A 17867-nucleotide genomic window follows, 5' to 3' on the forward strand; every position below is an offset into this window, starting at 1 on the left:
ACAGATCGGCCACAAACAACACGTCTGAAGGCATGAGAGTGGCTGAATCTGTCCAGGGAGAGTCTAAAGAAGAAGTGGAAATAGTGATGACTAGAAACCTAGAAAACCCCAACTATTCAGTAAAGAATCCATTGTCTTATCTGTAAAAATAAAGAGATATAGCCACCTTCTTTAGAAACCTCCTTGGGAAAGGGTTTCCTTTGCAAGGCAGTTTGTCATTACTTTCACAAAAAAAAAAAAAAGTTGGTTTTGCAAAACCAACTTACTCTTTACCACACGTGAGGTTTTGAATTACACCCGGGAGGCATATTTCTGCTGAAATTAGCTGGTTGAACGGTGTATGTATTTAATAAATGACAACAGTACAGTTTATCAGAGTTCTCACCACATTTGCTTGGCCACGCTGAGCCCGTGTGGCCAATGTCAGTAATTCCACTCTGGGCACCCACTGCTGGCTTCGCATGGAAGCGCCCTATGCTGACGGCACTCCCGGGACATACTGTTTTCTAGCCTTATTTATGTTCTCTCTTCAGTCTTCACCCTTCAATCTAAAAAAAGCTCACAGCACAGCTTACCTGCCTTCTCAGGAATCTGCACAAAAGGCCATTTCTCCAGTTTCTCTCTCTTGAAAGCAAAGGAAAACTTCTCAGTGTTAACATGTAGCAAAAAGAGGGGAAAAAAAGCCTATTTGGTCCGCCCTCCCTGGCTGTTGCTACCTTGCAGTTTATGACACACAGATAGAGGGAGGTCTGCCGAAGTGAACAGGCAGCCAGAGAGCTCCTCGATTCCCGTGGAAACCAGGAGCCTCTCGGTGCGGAAGGCTCTTCCTACTTTCCTGCGCGGTTCTTTTGTGTGACTTTGAGGGGCTCCTGAATGATTTCTAAACGTGCGCCTGCTGAGGCAAGCCGCACGGGGAGGGAGGAACCCAGCCCGCTGAGCGGTGCCAGAGGAAGCCAACACGAACCTCGCAGTGCTGGAGCTGGCTCGACTCTTGCATGCAGTTTTTGAAGTCAGCAAAACAGAAAGCAAATTACTATCCTATTATGCTGGTGGGAGCTCAAAGAGAGGGGACTCTACACCGCCTTAATTACTATGAGAGATGCAACGAGTCACAGAATGACAAGGGTATCTCATGTGTGCACCCTGAAGACAAATGTAAGTTCTCATGCTGCTATATTTTATATTGCTGTGTAATTTTCTTTCTGGTTTGAAATCGTGCTTGGCCAAAATGTAATCGTTTCGATGAGAATTTCTAGTGTGGAAAGTTATCTGCTAATCTTTACTTAAGACTTTTTTTTCCCTTTTGTTAACTAAGCAACATAATATGAGCTAAAATTCCTGACAGCAGCTGTGGCAGTTCAGCCTAAGACTGACTGAGAACTGTAACCCGAAGTACATCCAATTACTATGGGATTAACACTGGGTGTATTTTTAATTGACTTTCTTAATGTAGAATGCATACGTCCCCACTGTGTTGGATTGCATGCTATTTTAATATTGCTGTGGCTAAACTAGTGGGATCGACATAACCAACAGAATGAGATAGAGCTAAAATGAGATTCCCGGTAGTTACAAAACTTTTCTTCTTTGGCCAGGACCACATTTGTCTCCCCGAAAGCTCAAAACTCTGCAACCTCTATGCTAAAAGTTCATTCTGCTTTTTTGCCCTGGCTTTGGTGGAAAAAAAATGAAACCAAACAGTGGACTCTCCTAAAATTACAAAGAAAGGAAACATAAAGAGCCATCGCAGTTCTTTAGCTCTCGTTCTAATAATGGGAGACAAAAAGGCAGCCAAAGGAGCCCAGCACGTACAGCACCCTCAGTCTTACAGAGTGTGGGGACGGAAAGGTGAATGGTGAGCAGAGGCTGTAACTTGGGAGTCTTTCTACACCTCATCTGCTGCAAGTTCTGGCTTAGAAATGGATATGCTTTGTGAAGAAAATACTTCTCTGAGCTCTACTACGAACTCCTTAATGCAATTAAATGATGATACCAGGCTCTACAATAATGACTTTAACTCCGGAGAAGCTAACACTTCTGATGCATTTAACTGGACAGTAGACTCCGAAAATCGAACCAACCTTTCCTGTGAAGGGTGCCTCTCACCACCGTGTTTCTCCTTACTTCATCTACAGGAAAAAAACTGGTCTGCTTTATTGACAGCTGTAGTGATTATTCTAACCATTGCTGGAAACATACTCGTCATCATGGCAGTTTCCCTAGAGAAAAAGCTGCAGAACGCCACCAACTATTTCCTGATGTCACTTGCCATAGCTGATATGCTGCTGGGTTTCCTTGTCATGCCCGTGTCCATGTTAACCATCCTGTATGGTGAGTGGCATTAGCTTCCCAGCTGTACCCACACTGGTAATAAAGAGCATGTGCATGTCATCAGCAGAGGAGACGGGGTTCAGGTGACAAACTATCAATAGAAGGCTGTGTTTATAGGCTGGAGTCTATTGTGATATGCTAGTTACTTAAATTTGACTCTTAAAATGGGATTTCACACAAAAATCAGGCCACCTATTACCTGGGATCATTGGAGAGTATGTGCTTTAAAACATGTACATTTTTTATGTATGAAATTATAAAGACCCCAATACCAAAACAGTCATAAAGCAATAACTCACACGTCATTTCTGAATCCACTGGATTTTTTGTTTATATTCCCAACCAAATATTCCAGCCTTCAGGACACAACAGTTTTTTGTCTTTGTCACACAGTTTTCAGCACTTCTAATGGAGTGGTAAAACCTTCCCAATTGCCTTGGAACATTTGCAGGGAGAACATTAGTGATGCAGGGTTTAATGTTAAAATATGCAGAGCCTCCATTAGAATAAATGAACTACTCCAGTTTTAATTGTTCCCTGCCCAGAGAAGCTAATTTGAAAATGTGCCTTTGAATTATACCCTCAACTCTTTAAAAATGCATATGCATCAAACTCCTCCAGACTGGTTTGGAGGAGGGTGGGAAACAAACGGGAAGAGATTAATCTTGCTTTCTTCTCAGCAGAGTATGAAACAGTCAAACCTCTCAGCAAGTCAGCAAACACTGGGACGGCTTCGGCGGGGAGCAGAATGTGATATTCTTTCCAAATTATGAGTAACACAGCCAGATTCCTCCTTAAAAGAGAGAGAATATTGAGACTGCTGACAAAGGCACATGAGCAGTCACCAAGAGCTTAGAGACAGGTTATGAGAGGTATCTTTAAGAGATTTTCTGGCCAAGTCCTTGAGGCTAAAATTAAAAAAAAAAAAAATTGACCCAGCCCTGAAGAGTGTGAAGGAGGAAGGCAGTGCGCTAGGGAGGGCAGGCGCCCATTGGCACAGGGCTGATAATGATCATTCCAAGTCCAGCCCTCGCTTGACCATTTAAATGCCACACCGGAATGATTTCATTAAATTCTCCTGTCATTTCCCAAACATCTGGGGAGGTTCTCGCTTCCTAACCCTTGCACCCCGCCCTCGGGGCAAACTCCAGCGGGAGATGGCGGGGGTGACTGAGCAGCCACCGCTGCAGGAGGGCGGGGGGACCCCGGCGCCACCCGCTCGGCGTACGCGGGCGCCCCCTGGCGGCGGCCGCTCGGCGCGCAGCCCGTTCCCACCGGAGCCCTGCCTGCCCCTCTCTGGGCTGGTCCTCCCGCCTCCCCTTCTCCCACAAGGAAATGCCGTCTGCTTATCCCCGCCGCGGAAACCCGGACTAAGGCCCCGGCTGCCTCCTTGCAGAGAAAACCCCTCGGAGAGCCCACATCAGTTCCGAACAGGCAGAGCTTGGCTTCCCCGCTCAGGCGCTGCTAAAGAAAAAGCTTTCGCTTCAGCTCAAGCTCTTTGCAAACAATGCCAGCGAAAGGCTCCAAATTAGGCTTGTTTCCTGCATCCTTTACTTGTCTCAATATCTCTGGTGGCATTTGGGTAGAGAGTACGTTTGTATATGGACAGTTTATTCAGCTTTGTGGATCTATAATAGGAAAAATGGCCTTTATAATTTTCCTTTTCACCTGCAGGCAGATCTAACACCACTGCTAATCCTGTTAGCAAAACTAATTAATGTTTATATAACCATTTGATCTGATCCCCTCCAAAACAAACAAAAACAGGGCACTTATGTCCATAAGGCATAGTCTTCCTAATAGGGCGAATGACCTCCAGTGCTTCTTATATGGGAATAGCCTGGAGAGCTTTAAAAATACTTGGAGGTTAGGAGACCACCTCCACGCACCCTCCCGAGGTGATAGTTTAATTGGGCTGGCTTGGCCTGGGCATCAGGACCATCTGTAAAGCTCTCCAGCTGATTCTAATGTGCAGCCAGGGGTGAAAACCACTACCCTAGGCAGTGGTTCTCAAAGTGTGGTCCCTGGAACAGCGGCAGAAGCACCATCCGGGAGCTTGCTGGGAATGGCAAATCCTGTGGCCTCCCAGCCTAACCACACCAGAACCTCCGGTGGTGGGTCCAGCTGTGTGTGTTTTAAGAACCCATCTGGGAGATTCTGACACTAAAGTTTGAGAACTATCACCCTGAAACAAAGCTCAAAGCAAGGACACACACTTCATTCTTCACCATTGTCTTCAATTTTTCCCTACACACCCCAAGTTTCACTTTAACCCCCAAAACATTATTAGTTAATTATTTTCCTACAAATAAAGATATATTCCCAATCTAAATTCTTAATCACCTAGTCATGTGCACTAATACCATTGATTGCCGTCACTGTGGGACTGGATGGTTATAATAATAGCTAACAGATGGGACTAACTTTAGGGACCTACCATCTGGAGAAAGATATGTGCATAAATCACGACAGGACAATGTGAGAGGTGCTCCAATAGAGGAGCCCAAAACACATCACAACTTTTGACATAAAATCATTTTTTAAAACAGTTTTGTTAAGAGGTAGGGGAAGAGAGAAAAATCCCTAAAGAGAGACAATCCAAGTTCACACACCACACTGATACAATTCCAGACACTAGAAATTTTCAAACTTTGTGTTCAGCAGCTAATGCAATCTTATAGTAAAGTATATTTGCTATTAAGCTTTTATTCAAATGTGGAAAATACCATGTGTCACCTTTCGCCACCACCTGTGCCTGTCCCAGAGATGGAAACTGTTGTCACAGGGCATAGTCCACATGCCCCAGGAGGCACAAGGCTGCTTACTGATGACAACCTTCTGCATCGCAGGGTACCGATGGCCTCTGCCTAGCAAGCTCTGTGCGGTCTGGATTTACCTGGATGTGCTCTTCTCCACGGCCTCCATCATGCACCTGTGTGCCATCTCCCTGGACCGCTACGTCGCCATCCAGAACCCCATCCACCACAGCCGCTTCAACTCCAGAACTAAGGCGTTTCTGAAAATAATTGCTGTTTGGACCATATCAGTAGGTAAGTGGGAACATATTTAAAATGACAGTTGATGCTTTCTACAAAAGACTTGTTCTGTTTTGTTGCACTGAAACCTGACATCCTAAATCTATTGTCTCGTGTGGTATAAGATAATGTTACAACATAGTAATTATCAGATTCACATCAGGAAAGAAAAATCTGTTTATGTCGCTGGCTGACAACATAAATTTGTATTGCTTTGCACAGGTAAGAATATAAACACCAGTAGAGCCAAAGTCAGGAATAACTGTGCTGTTTTCCCCGTTTCTCACTTTCAAGTTCACTACTCTAAATCTTGGGTTTCCCAGAGACCTCACCTTTGATAATCACTGGACTTGTGGCCAGTGTGAGGGTACACACCATCACACTAGAGAACAAAAAGCCTCTAGGGTCTGGAGAAAGGTACCAGGTCCTGGAACTCAGGGGGAGAGGGTGAAGACATAGAAAAGTGGCAGAACTTGCTTGCAGACGGGGCTTTTCAGACTGCCCAGTGCCTCGGAGGCCCTTCCTCCTGTTATGACTCCACACACCAAAGGATTTCCATCCGCTTCTGTTAGTTTGATTATACACATTCATCTCTTGCCAGTATTGATCTTCTGTCACACACCTAACAGTCAGGAAAGCCCAGATAATGGAAGCTATGGGGGCAGCTCCCAGGCAGAGAAGTCAATTGTACCTGTCAACCTCGGCCCCCAGTTGAGCTTCTTAATAGCACCAGTGGGGAGGGCTAACCGTTTCTGAACACCAGCTGCAGACCCAGTAGAGTACAATGCACCTTAAAGAAAATCAGCTGCAGAGAAGTAAGTTGCACAGGGTGACATCGCTCATAACCAGGAGCCAATATGAGTCAATGGGACTCCAAAGTCCCTCCTCTGTCTACTCCCCCAAAGACAGTGTGCCTCTGGCTCTACCTGGCCATCACCACAGGACGAAGGCAGGCTGGGACGGCTGTGGTTGTCATTCATCCATTTGGCTAACAAACTTTTAATGCATATCTACTATGTACTTGGCTCTGGATGTACTAAGATGAATCAGGTATGCATTCAAGGATTTCTCACAGTGGTAGGAGAAGGCAGATAAGAAAACATATCAGAAAAACAAGTTACATAGGATTTATGCTAGAAGTCTTTGAGGTGTGTGCCCCAAGGAGGAAGCAGGTGGGAAATATAAAAAAGAAAAAGTCAGTTCTGATGAAGGACTGACAGTAGCTCAACACAAACATTCTGAATTTTCTTCTAGTGTTTGTTTCTATTGGTATTGTTGTTGCTTTGGGTTTGGTTTTTGTTTGTTTGCTTTTCATGTTTTTTTTTTTTAATTTAGACCCTTAGCCTAGCTGGAATTTATTTTTTAATATGTTCTAGCTTGTTTTCTTCTACCGATGATTAAAGCCTTTTGAGCATCTATTGATATAGCTTTTGCCCTTTTATTTATTGATATATTCAGTTTTCTTGATAAATTTCCAAATATGAAACTGCCCTTGTGTTTCTGGAATATCAAATATGGATGATAAAGTTGGTTGGTTTATTATTATTACAAGATTTCTTCTTCCAGCTTTATTAAATGATTTTTAGGTGTTTCTATTATTTCCCTAAGGTTTTGAGCCATTTAAGTAGGAATTGTATATTTCTGAAAGGTTATATGGAACTTAGTGTTAAATCTCTCTCATTCTGGGGCCTTTTTAAATGGTATTTTAAATTACGTCTCTAACCTCTTCAATAGTTATTCCGTTTCCATTTTCTACCTCTTTTTGTGTTATTAGCTGCATACAAATATTATATTTTATATTGATTCATTAATCATTATTAAATGTCACATTTTATATCTAGTCATGATTCTTGCCTTAAAATCTACTTCATCTGATGTTAGTATAGCTCTGCCAGTTTTGTTTTGATTATCTCTTTTCTTTTGGATATATCTTTTCCATCCTATTACTTTCAAACTTTTTGTTACTTTATATTTCAAGTGTGTTGCCTATACGCAGCATATAAAATTTTGTTTTTATCTAGTCAATGTTTGTCTTTTAATTAGAGCAGTCCTTTTACATATAACATAACTCAGGTGTATTTGAGTTTTCATCTGTTCTCTTACAACTTGCTTTCTGTTGTCCCATTTGTTCTACATTCTAGCTTCTTGCTGTTCTTGTCTTCTTTTAGACTAAGAATGAACTCATCATTCCCCTTTATAAGCGTTTTAGTTATCCATTCTTTTAAATTATTTTAGTGATTACATTTCCTTAACGAATTATTAGTCTAAAACAAATTATTACTTATACGTCTTAGATAATGCAAAAACTTTACAACATTTTAACTTCATTTACCCCTGTTGTCTTTTGTGTTATTTTTTTGTATTTTATATGTATCTTTTTAAAACTCCTAAGACATCATCATGGCTATTCTATTCACTTGGTGTTTATTCCCACATAGTAGCCCTTTCTGTTGCTGTTACTGCTTTCTTCATTTCCATGATTTTGCCTGGGTTCATATTCTGTATTCTTGAAGAATTCCCTTTAGAATGTCATGTAATAAATGTGTTAAAAAAAATTGTGCTTCAGAATTTTTTCTTTGTCTTTGTATTTGAGTAGTTTTACTATGGTGTGCTTAGGTGTGGGTTAGTTTTGTTTTTGTCCTGTATGGAGTTTGTATTGATTCTTAAACTTGTGACTCAACCTCTTTTGTCCTCTGGGAGGCCAAGGTGGGAGGATTGCTTGGGGTCAGGAGTTCGAGACCAGCCTGTGCAAGACCGAGACCCCCTTCTCTATTAAAAATAGAAAAAATTAGCCAGGCAACTAAAAATAGAAACAAAAAAAATTAGCCAGGTGTAGTGGCAAGCACCTGTAGTCCCAGCCACTCGGGACGCGGAGGCAGGAGGATCGCTTGAGCCCAGGAGTTTGAGGTTGCTGTGAGCTAGGCTGATGCCACAGCACTCACTCTAGCCGGGGCAACAAAGCGATACTCAGTCTTTAAAAAAAAAAAAAAAAATCTTTTGTCACTCTGAGAAAACTCGCCATTATTTTTATCTTTTCAAATATTGCTTCTGCCCCCATTTTCTCTCTCCCTCACTTCTGGGACTCCAATTTCATATATAGGAGACCTTTTACCCATGTTTCTTATGACTCAAACACTTTTCTACATTTTCTACCTTTTCTCTCTTCTTGCTTTATTCTGGATAGTTTTACTGGTTTGTCTTCTTCTGGATTGTTAATTCTTTCATCAGCTACTTTTAACCTGCTGCTACACCCATCTATCGTATTCTTAATTTCATTTATAATATGTTTAGTTCTAGATTTTTCCATTTGATTCTTTTTTTATAGATTCCAGATTTCTATTTTCTTAAATATTGCTCACAAGTAACTGGATATATGAATTACTTGGGGATTTCTGTTTCCTGGGTTGTGTCTTTTTTTCATCTTGATTCTGTCCATTGGTATGCCTGGTAAGTTTTTTATGATAATTGAGTACCGGACACTGTGTAAGAAAATTTGCAGATGTTCTGTTGCTGTTATCTGTCTCTGCAGAGGAGTCCTTTAGCTTTGGGAGGCAATTAGAGCAAGCACAGGTCCCCTTAATCCAATCAGGGATTGAGTTTCTTTAAGGCAGGGTTTTTGTAAAACTGGTCTATTTCTAGTGTACCCTTGCACCTAGGGTGTATTTCTTCATTATCCCAGATGAAAGGCTGATGTGCACTCCATTTTGAAGAGCTGTAACTCCAATTATATATCCTCTGCACCGTAATACCACTGCTAAATCTCTTTAGCTGCTCAGCCTCTCAGTCTGTTCTCTGACAAACTGGCGAAGGCTCTTTCTTCCCTTCACTCCAGAATCTTAACTCCTCCAAACCTGGCTTCTTTCGTGACCTAACACCATTTTTGTTTTGTTTTTCTTTTTGTTTCTTTTATAGCATTTTTAAAATGTCAAAATATTAGGGGGGTGCAAATGTTTTGTTATATGGATAGCTTTTATAAGGCCCTAACTTGGAAACAGGTTTGGGGCTTTGAATTCTGCTTTATTTGATACTAATATTACCACGTCTCCTTCTTTTTGTTTGAATTTCTCCAGTGTATCTTTTCTTATCTCTTCATTTTTAATATATTTTTATTCCTTTGCTTTATGTGTATTTTTACAAGTAATTTATAAATAGATTTTATTTTTTAACAAAATCTGACAGTCTTTGCCTTTTGATATTGAAATTCAGCCTGCCCACACTCACTGTGACAATCAAAAGACTCAGTTTTATTCCTTCCATTTTATATGTACCAATTTTTTTTATGATAGTTCATCTTTTTTTCCCCATGTAATATGTTACTGACTTGCACAGTGTCTTTATTTCCTTCACCCCATCCCAGTTAGTTTGAATTTCTACTGGGCTCTTCCATTATCTCATGATTACAATCTCATCCCAAATAATTATTACATTGATATTTCTATTAATCAATCTAAAATAAATAGCAACCCCACTAAGTTATAATATTTCCTCATTTACCCTGAGTCCAAATTCATAGACTTTTCCATAATTTTTAAATAAACCTCGTGGTAGAGTAGATTTTTTAAAGCAAGTCAAAAATACATAAACCATAAATAGAAATATAGACATAGCCAATTACATGAAAAATATTAAGTTTAGTGTGGCTAAAACCAATATAAGCAAAGTCAAAAGTAAAATATTTGCAATGTATATGAATGACAGACCAAAGTTAATATCCTTAAGACACAAAGAGCACCTACATTTTGATTTTTTTAATAAAGGACAAATAATCTAATAAGAATAGAAATAGGGAAACTATATGAGCAGGAAATTTACAGAAATGTAACTTTAAATGAACAGTAAAGCTCATGAAAAAATGCTCAGCCTCTTTAACAGTCATGGAAATGTAATTTAAAACAGCAATATAATATCATATTTCACCCAACCAATTGGCAAAATAAAGTGAGTGAAAACACCCGGTGCTATTCTGGATATGACACCACACATCCTCTCAAATCCTGCTTGTATGAATGTGAATTGTTTGTTCTTGGACAATCTAGCAAAAGCTATTAAAATTTCACCTACCAATCCCTCTTGAGAGAATCTATTCTATAGAAAAACAAAAATACATGTAAGAATCTTTAAGGCAGCAATTTTTTTTTGGAATGGCAGAAACGTGGAAAGGTTGGGTTATGTTTGGATATATTAGTTTTATCCACATTACAGAATAGATTGAAGGTCATAAAAATATGTAGTTGGAACTACAATTGCCCCCCATTATTGATGATTTTGTTTTCCATGGTTCCAGTTATCCCAGGCAACCGCAGTCTGAAAATATTAAATGGAAAATTCAAGAAATAAACAATTCATGAGTTTTAAATCGCCCCCCATTCTGAGTAGCGTGAAGAAATCTCAAGCTGTCCAGCTCCGTCCCACTAGGGATGTGAGTCCTCCCTTTTTCCACACCGTACACGCTGCCTGGCCACCCGCGAGTCACTCAATAGCCCTCCCGGTTATCACAGCCACAGGATCGCAGTGCTTGTCTTCAGATAACCCTGATTTTACTTAATACTTTACTTAATTATTAGTTATTGAGACTCTCTTACTGTGCTTAATTTATAAATTAAACTTTATCCTGGATATGCATGTATTGGGAAAAACAGCATATGTTGGGCTTGGTACTATCATCAGTTTCAGGCACCCATTGAATGTGTTGGAACGTAACCTCCATTGATAAGGGGTGCATTTGATATTCAAGTGAGGAATGTCCATGATATTATATGCAAAAAGCAAGTTTTCAGGTGATCTGCATGGTATGAGCCCATTCTAGTCAAAATAACAATAATAACTGTTATAATACATGGAGATATGTATGTATTAGCACTGAGAAACTATCAAAAATATTTCACACTCACCAAGAAAATGAATAGAAAGAATTACAGGATTGTTATCTTTTCCTTTATACATTTCCATATAGTTTTATTTGCCACAAGTATTATTATTCCAAAGTGTTTTGGATACTCCAGAATGAGACTGTTAACACTTGCACCGTGGATCAGAGAAGGCTTCCTGGAGGAGGTGGCCATCCTCTGAAGCTTGCTAGGATCTAACAAATTGCGACCTTGGTAACCATGTCACAGATTATTCAAGTTTTCCTCCACCAGGTATCCCTGAGATTTGCCACTGCTTTTCCCTTGCTCACTGCCACCAGTGTGGTCACTTTGCTGCTTGCCAAGTCTTCCATCTAATTCTGGGAAAAATAAACATAATTACAAATCAATTGTGTTTTCCATTTGTGAGCTTCTCTAAGTGAAGCAGCAATGACAAGAGATTGAAACATTAGATTAAGAATGATCCTGGGATTCTGTGTGGATTTCATTTTCGCTTTATATACCAAATTCCCATGATCAGAAGTAACCATGACTTCACTGCAATCTATAGAATGAACAAATCTTTTCCTCATGATGGATTCTCTTCTCATATTGCTAAAAATAGATGCTATTTTATTTCCTGACTGTCTTTAGCAAAGGTATATATCAGATAGAAAAAGTGAAAATGACTATTTTTCGCATTGTCACATTCTGACAGGCAATGACACCATTTTAAATGCTTTTTCCAGAAATATTATTTCATTTCAGAAATATATTTGCAGTTCCTAGGGTAGTTTTGGTTTTCTTCCCCTCAAGAATAAACATGACCACGTTCTTTCTGCACTGTCATTTTTGTAATAGGAGGAATAGCAAGCTGTGACACATTTATTTGGGACCTTTCCTCTCACAACCTGTGCCACAGTGCATAAAATCCTAAACTGAAAGCTTAGGACACTTGTCTTTATGCAGGTCAAATACCTACCTCCCTAGACAGCTTTAAAGGGCAGTGAAAATTATATGTCTCACTGTAGTTTTAATTTGTACTTATTTTATTATATAGAATTTTTAGCATCTCTTTGTGTTTATGAGCAAATTTATATTTTGTTTTCTATCATTGGCTGGTCATGGTTTTTTCTGTAGAACTTGGTAATTATCAGCAAAAAGCCTGGAGTCACACTGTCCGGATTTGAATCCTTCCTCTGTCCCTTATAAACTATGTGACTTTGGGAAAGTCGCTTAACCTCTCTGCACCTCAGGTTCCTGGTAATAAAATGGAGATAACAGTACCTGTATGATGACGTTAGTTTAAGGATTAAGTGGTAAATATAATGTTTGTCATATAATACGTGTTATATAAGTTTTCAACATTATATGAACACTTTTCTGTAAAGTTCTTATTTTTTTTCCTGACAAATACATTAGGGAATTAGCTGTTTGTGTCATTCACAATTTATCTATGTATTCCCAATTTGTTACTTGTCACTTGACATTGCTTATATTGTTTTTTCCAGGTGGATTTTTTTTTTAATTTTTATATTTTCATTTATATTTTTTTCTCTTATGGCTTCTGAATTTTAAATCACTACTAAAATATGTCTTTCCCACTACAAAGTTACAAAGACATTCTCCCATATCTTCTCCCATTACTTTTATGGTTTTGTTTTATACATTTAAGTCTTTGAACCATTCAGAATTTGACCTGTGATCTGATTCTATCTTTTTCTGCATGGGGCCACCATTTATTTCCCTGTTGATTTTCTATACCACCTTACTGAATGCCCATGTATTTCCTACTGATCAGTCTGTTCATTAACTTAGAGCAAACTTTTAATTATTGAGGTTATATTTTGTTTTTATTGTCTCAGATCTGATACTTCCTCATTCTTTTTTTCAGACTTCTGACCACTTTCACTTGCTTATTTATGAGTTGTAGAAATCAGTTTCTATCTAGTTTCCCCCAAACACTTCTCTTTTTATTTGGAATTGCATATAACTTTATAAATCAACTTTCTAGATCTTTTGGCTGGCATACTTTTATAAATTTTTTGGTCCAGTTTTTCTATTTCTTTTTTTTTATATATATTTGTGAGCAACCTCAAATTCTATATGCAATGAAGGGATTATATAAACAAATATAACTACATAAAACCTAAGCACTTAGGTTGAAAAAATTACATGTTTATTTAGGTCCAAGAGGAATGATAATGCAACATGTCTAATTTTTCTATCATATATCCTCTGAAGAAAATGCTTGAAAAAATAAAAAATAAATCAACTGAATGAAACAGGCTTGAAAGCAGATGGTGTCCTGTCAACCTTTATGCTGGGGACAGTCCCAGCTCCACTGCCTGAAACAAGATATCTGAGGAACCCACTTGGGATTGTCTCTTCTGGGACCCTCTAGGTTTATGCCCAATTCCCTTACGGCCATGAATCAGCCTGAGAAGTGGATTTCAGACACTCTTCAGGCCACCAGGGCAGACAGGCTTTGGGGTTTCCTTTCTTGCTGCCACTCCTGGAAGATCACGTTGGAGCCCAGCACCTGCTGGAATACAGAAGGAGACTTGTGAAGGATCAGTCTAACTCTCCCTTCCTCAGTGTCTCTATACTCTGTATCTTACCTGGAGGTAAAAAGTGGAATTGCCTCCATTTCCTGAGTCTGTGTTTATGTCCCTGGCACACTGTGCTCTCTTCCCCAGGGGTCTAGGGGACCGCTCTGGACACTGCCCCAGCCTGCAGGCATGTGAACCGGCATCGAAGAACAGAGATGCTCACAGCCTTGCTGAGAGAGGGCGCTGTCTGTCCCTAGAGTATTTCAGCACCAGAGAGCCACCAAATGCCCAGCCATGCTGTAGTGCCTTGAAACAAGATCTCTACAAGGCCACCACTTGGTCCACCCCGTCTCTTGTCCCTGAGCACAGTGACCCTTCCCCTGCTCTGCGATGGATGCAGGACAATTTAGGGACATCTTGCCTGGCCAATTCTTCTCATACTAAGGAACACACTATGGTAAAAGACATCACAGAAAGCCTAGGCTTTTGGAGGACACATCCTTGGTTGTCCTTCAGGACGCCAGCCCACGGGTAAGGGGCCCTTTAATGATCCTGGAAGCCCATAGCCTACCAGCGTGGCACTGACTTCTCTCTGCATGGCAGATTCTAGCCACAGGTATGGGAAAACATGCTCCATAAGGCAGCACTTAGTAACATACACGGTCCACGGCCACTGGAAACTGGTGAGAAAAATTAAGGAATGATGAAGTGATGAAAAAATGCCTTATCCTTCCTTTATCTGTTGGTTTGGCCTGGCTTATGGGCTATGAATTTCTCTGCTCTTTTGCTCATTGTTCTTTCTAACACAAGGAGGGACAGGGACCTTTGTTGCTTCTGCTTCTGGTTATTGAAAGCAGAGGAATAACATCCATATGCTGCCCTTCATGCTCACCTCCTGCCTTTGGGCTGCGTCAGGAATCTGTGGGTTCTTGAGGCTTCTACTTCCTGCAAATCTATCAGAAGCCAGGTGTCTTTGTCAAACCAGGAGCTAAGGTGGATCGTCTGATCAATTGTTATCACCAGTACCCTTTATGTCCTAGTACCCTGGTCCTTCTTTGACCTAAGGAACTCCCAACCCTGGGTGGCTCTGACAACCAGCCTTTGCTATTGCTGCACTCAGGTTGCTAAGAGCTGCTGGAGAAAGTCCCTCACTGCAAATTGGGCAGCACCACCTATCTGGGGTTTCCAACCTCAGCTAAATCCTCAACATCACTGTCAATCCTTTGATTTGTTCTTGGTGGATTTTTTTCAAATCTTTTTCCCATTTGGGTCCTCTTCACAGCCTTGGATTGCCACCCTCTAAGCAGATAACCTTGTCTCATTCTCTAAGAAAAGGCCTTCCAGTGTAATTCCCTTTCTTTTTCTATCTCCACTGTCCACTTGCACCCATGTCCTTCTGTCCTTCCTATTTCTACCTCCTGTCCTTCCCAAAAGAATTCGACTCCTCCCCATCCATCCTTTCCAACTGATGTTAATTTCCCCCCAAGATTCTACCCTTGATTCTTCCATTTTGTCGTCTCTCATTCATGCCTCAAAGCACCATTGGCTGCAACGTCCTTCCCTTTTACTGTTCTTGTCACGGTCACCAAGGCCTTCCAAATTTCCAGTTGAATCCAAAAGACTTTATTTCTATTTCAATAATGTACTCAAGTGATCCATGAATACATTCTCAATGTGAAAGAGTCGAACAACTCGGGACTACAGAGAATACAAAGTGAAGTTATCCTCCCTGCCTCCCTGGACTTGTAGACCAGCCCCCACAGTCATCGGTTAACCTTGAACTGTGCTGCTGTCCCTTGGTGCGGAACAAAGCAGGACAGGCCAATTGCCATGCTCCCTCAGACTGCAGGCCTTCGAGAATGCCCCTCCATCCCCTCCACTTGCATGTCCTTTGATTCTGTGTTTGCATTTCAAGCAGTTCCCTCAAAACCCTGACATTTGCTGCAGTTTTTTTTCTTGTATTTGTTTTGGTCTTTTCTTCAAGTTCTGTTTCCCTCTAAAGCAGATCCCATCTGCTGTCTGTCTCCCAGAGATTCCTCCATCATTTTTGAAATACTAATGGAATGACATTTTTCTTGTCATGGGTTATGATTTGTTCTGATTAATTCTTTTCATCTTTTTTTATCATGAAATGGGATTTTAGGAGTGAGGTAGTAGAAACTAATGCTCAGATACTATCTTGATCCACACACAAAAAAAATAATGTGCATATATACACATATACACACACATACGTACACACTCTTTATCTCTTGTTCTTCTTTTATACATTTATTTAATTCTGTGGCTTGATCTCTCTTCATTCCCTGATTTTCTTTCTCTGCTGCTTTTGTACACTCCTTTTCCTCTTCTCCCTTAAATGGTAGCATCCTCCAAATATCCGTTCTCTACCTTCTCGCTTTTTATTCTCCTTGCTCTTGCTGGGTCCTTTCCATTTCCATGTATTCAGGTATTAGTAGAACACCGATGAACTGTCCGTCTGCATCCTCATCCATGGCACTCCCAGGGCTCAGACCTCTGCATCCAACTACCCAATGGACACCTCTACCCGGAAGTCCCACAGAAACCTCATTCTTCTCAGATCAGAAGCTGCACTCATTGTCTGCCCGCTTCTTCTCCTGAAGCCTCTGTCTTAGAATATAGCATTAACATCTACTCAGTCATTAGACACAAGATTCCTCTCCTCTTCCTCGCCTCCACATCCAAGCAGTTGGTAGTCCTTTTGTTTTCACTTGTTCGCTGTTTCCTAAATAGTTCATTGCCTTCCATTCAGCCCTCCTCTCTCTCCTGCACTGCTGCAAACGTTTCCCTGTCCACAGCTTTGTTGCTCTTATTCTCCGCCTTCCCATGAAGTGAACCACATGAAATACAGGTTTAACCATATCACTTTCCTGATTGAAGTCTTTGAATGCCTCTCTATTGCCAGTAAAGTGCAGATCCTTAAATCCTTAAAGGTACAGTGCCCATAGATACAGCCCCTGCCCACACCCCTATTTCTTCTCCTACAATCCCTTGCCTTATTCTTTATTCTACAGTGACAATAAATTGCCTATCATTCCCATGTCATCTCACACCTACACCTTCATTTTTTAATCCTCTGCTTGAAATGCTCTCCCATCCCCTTGCCTGGCTAATTTCTACTTTCTTTTGGTTTTGGCACCACCTCCTCCAAGAAGCCTTCTGCTCTTCTCCCTTCTCTCCAGGGATTAGGTGCTTGCCCTGGTTTGATTCTTCCACAACCCTTCCATATATCTTCCATATATCTATCTTTTCACATATTCAATTATATTATAATTATCTGTTTATTCCCCAACTTCAGAGAGCAAGGAGTGGAAAGCAAAATGAAACCAAAAAAAAAAAAAAAAAAAAAAAAGGTGTACCTCATCTTAAGCCCAAACTATATAATAGAAAATGCCTACCCAGGGATGCATGCATGCAAAAAGTAATTTCTGGAGTCTGACATGGAAGGCACCTTTAAAAGAAATTTTTATTTCCTTGTGCCCTTGGTTTCAAAAGCTATTTTTAGATTGCTTTCCCCATATAGTACTTTAAATGAAAGCCTAACATTTATATAAGGATAAGCTACTTTTATTTTCCTACTTTAATACCAACCACATTGTAATTATTATAAATGCCTAATTAGTAAGCTCTGAAAAAAAGAGCTGTTGATGTATTTTGTTTTGGGTTTTTTTCTCCCACAAGCTGGTGAGCTTTAGTTTCAGATTTCAAGATTTCTTTGGAAAGTGTACAAGAATCATTCTCTTCTGAGTTTTCTAATGTCAGAATACATGTACCGTCTCTGGGCAGGTTTTGTTTTGTTTTGTTTCCTTAAAATTGGTTGCTGGAGGCCTCGTGGGTCTCACAGGTAGGATTTCACTATAGTGGCTACTTGTTAGTGGAGTCTCCACATTCCAGTCCAGGCATCAACTTTGCAAGCCTAGATTACTATTCTTTTCTCTTCATCTAAGCATGATTACACTCTGGGAAGTTGACTTACATGACTCAAATTCCAATAAACTCACTTATTTAAAATCTAAGTACCAGATACCCATTTTTCTGGATCCATTCACCTGCATAGGACATGCCTTCCTGATAAGGGAATT

At 40.3% G+C, this 17867-nt stretch overlaps 1 protein-coding gene across 2 annotated transcripts in view; it reads left to right on the plus strand.

The window, feature by feature from the left end:
* Positions 1-995: 995 nt before the first annotated feature.
* Positions 996-17867, plus strand: part of HTR2A (5-hydroxytryptamine receptor 2A) — a 57604-nt gene continuing 40732 nt past the window's right edge. The window contains exons 1-2 of one of the 2 annotated variants that reach the window (XM_069467299.1): positions 996-1155; positions 5181-5381. In XM_069467299.1, the coding sequence (XP_069323400.1) occupies positions 996-1155; positions 5181-5381 (361 nt within the window). Of the gene's footprint in view, positions 1156-1919; positions 2332-5180; positions 5382-17867 lie in introns of those variants that run through there. The other variant, XM_069467298.1, reaches the window with a different exon arrangement.

This window comes from Eulemur rufifrons, chromosome 4 (assembly GCF_041146395.1).
Source record: "Eulemur rufifrons isolate Redbay chromosome 4, OSU_ERuf_1, whole genome shotgun sequence".
Taxonomy (NCBI): Eukaryota; Metazoa; Chordata; class Mammalia; order Primates; family Lemuridae; genus Eulemur; species Eulemur rufifrons.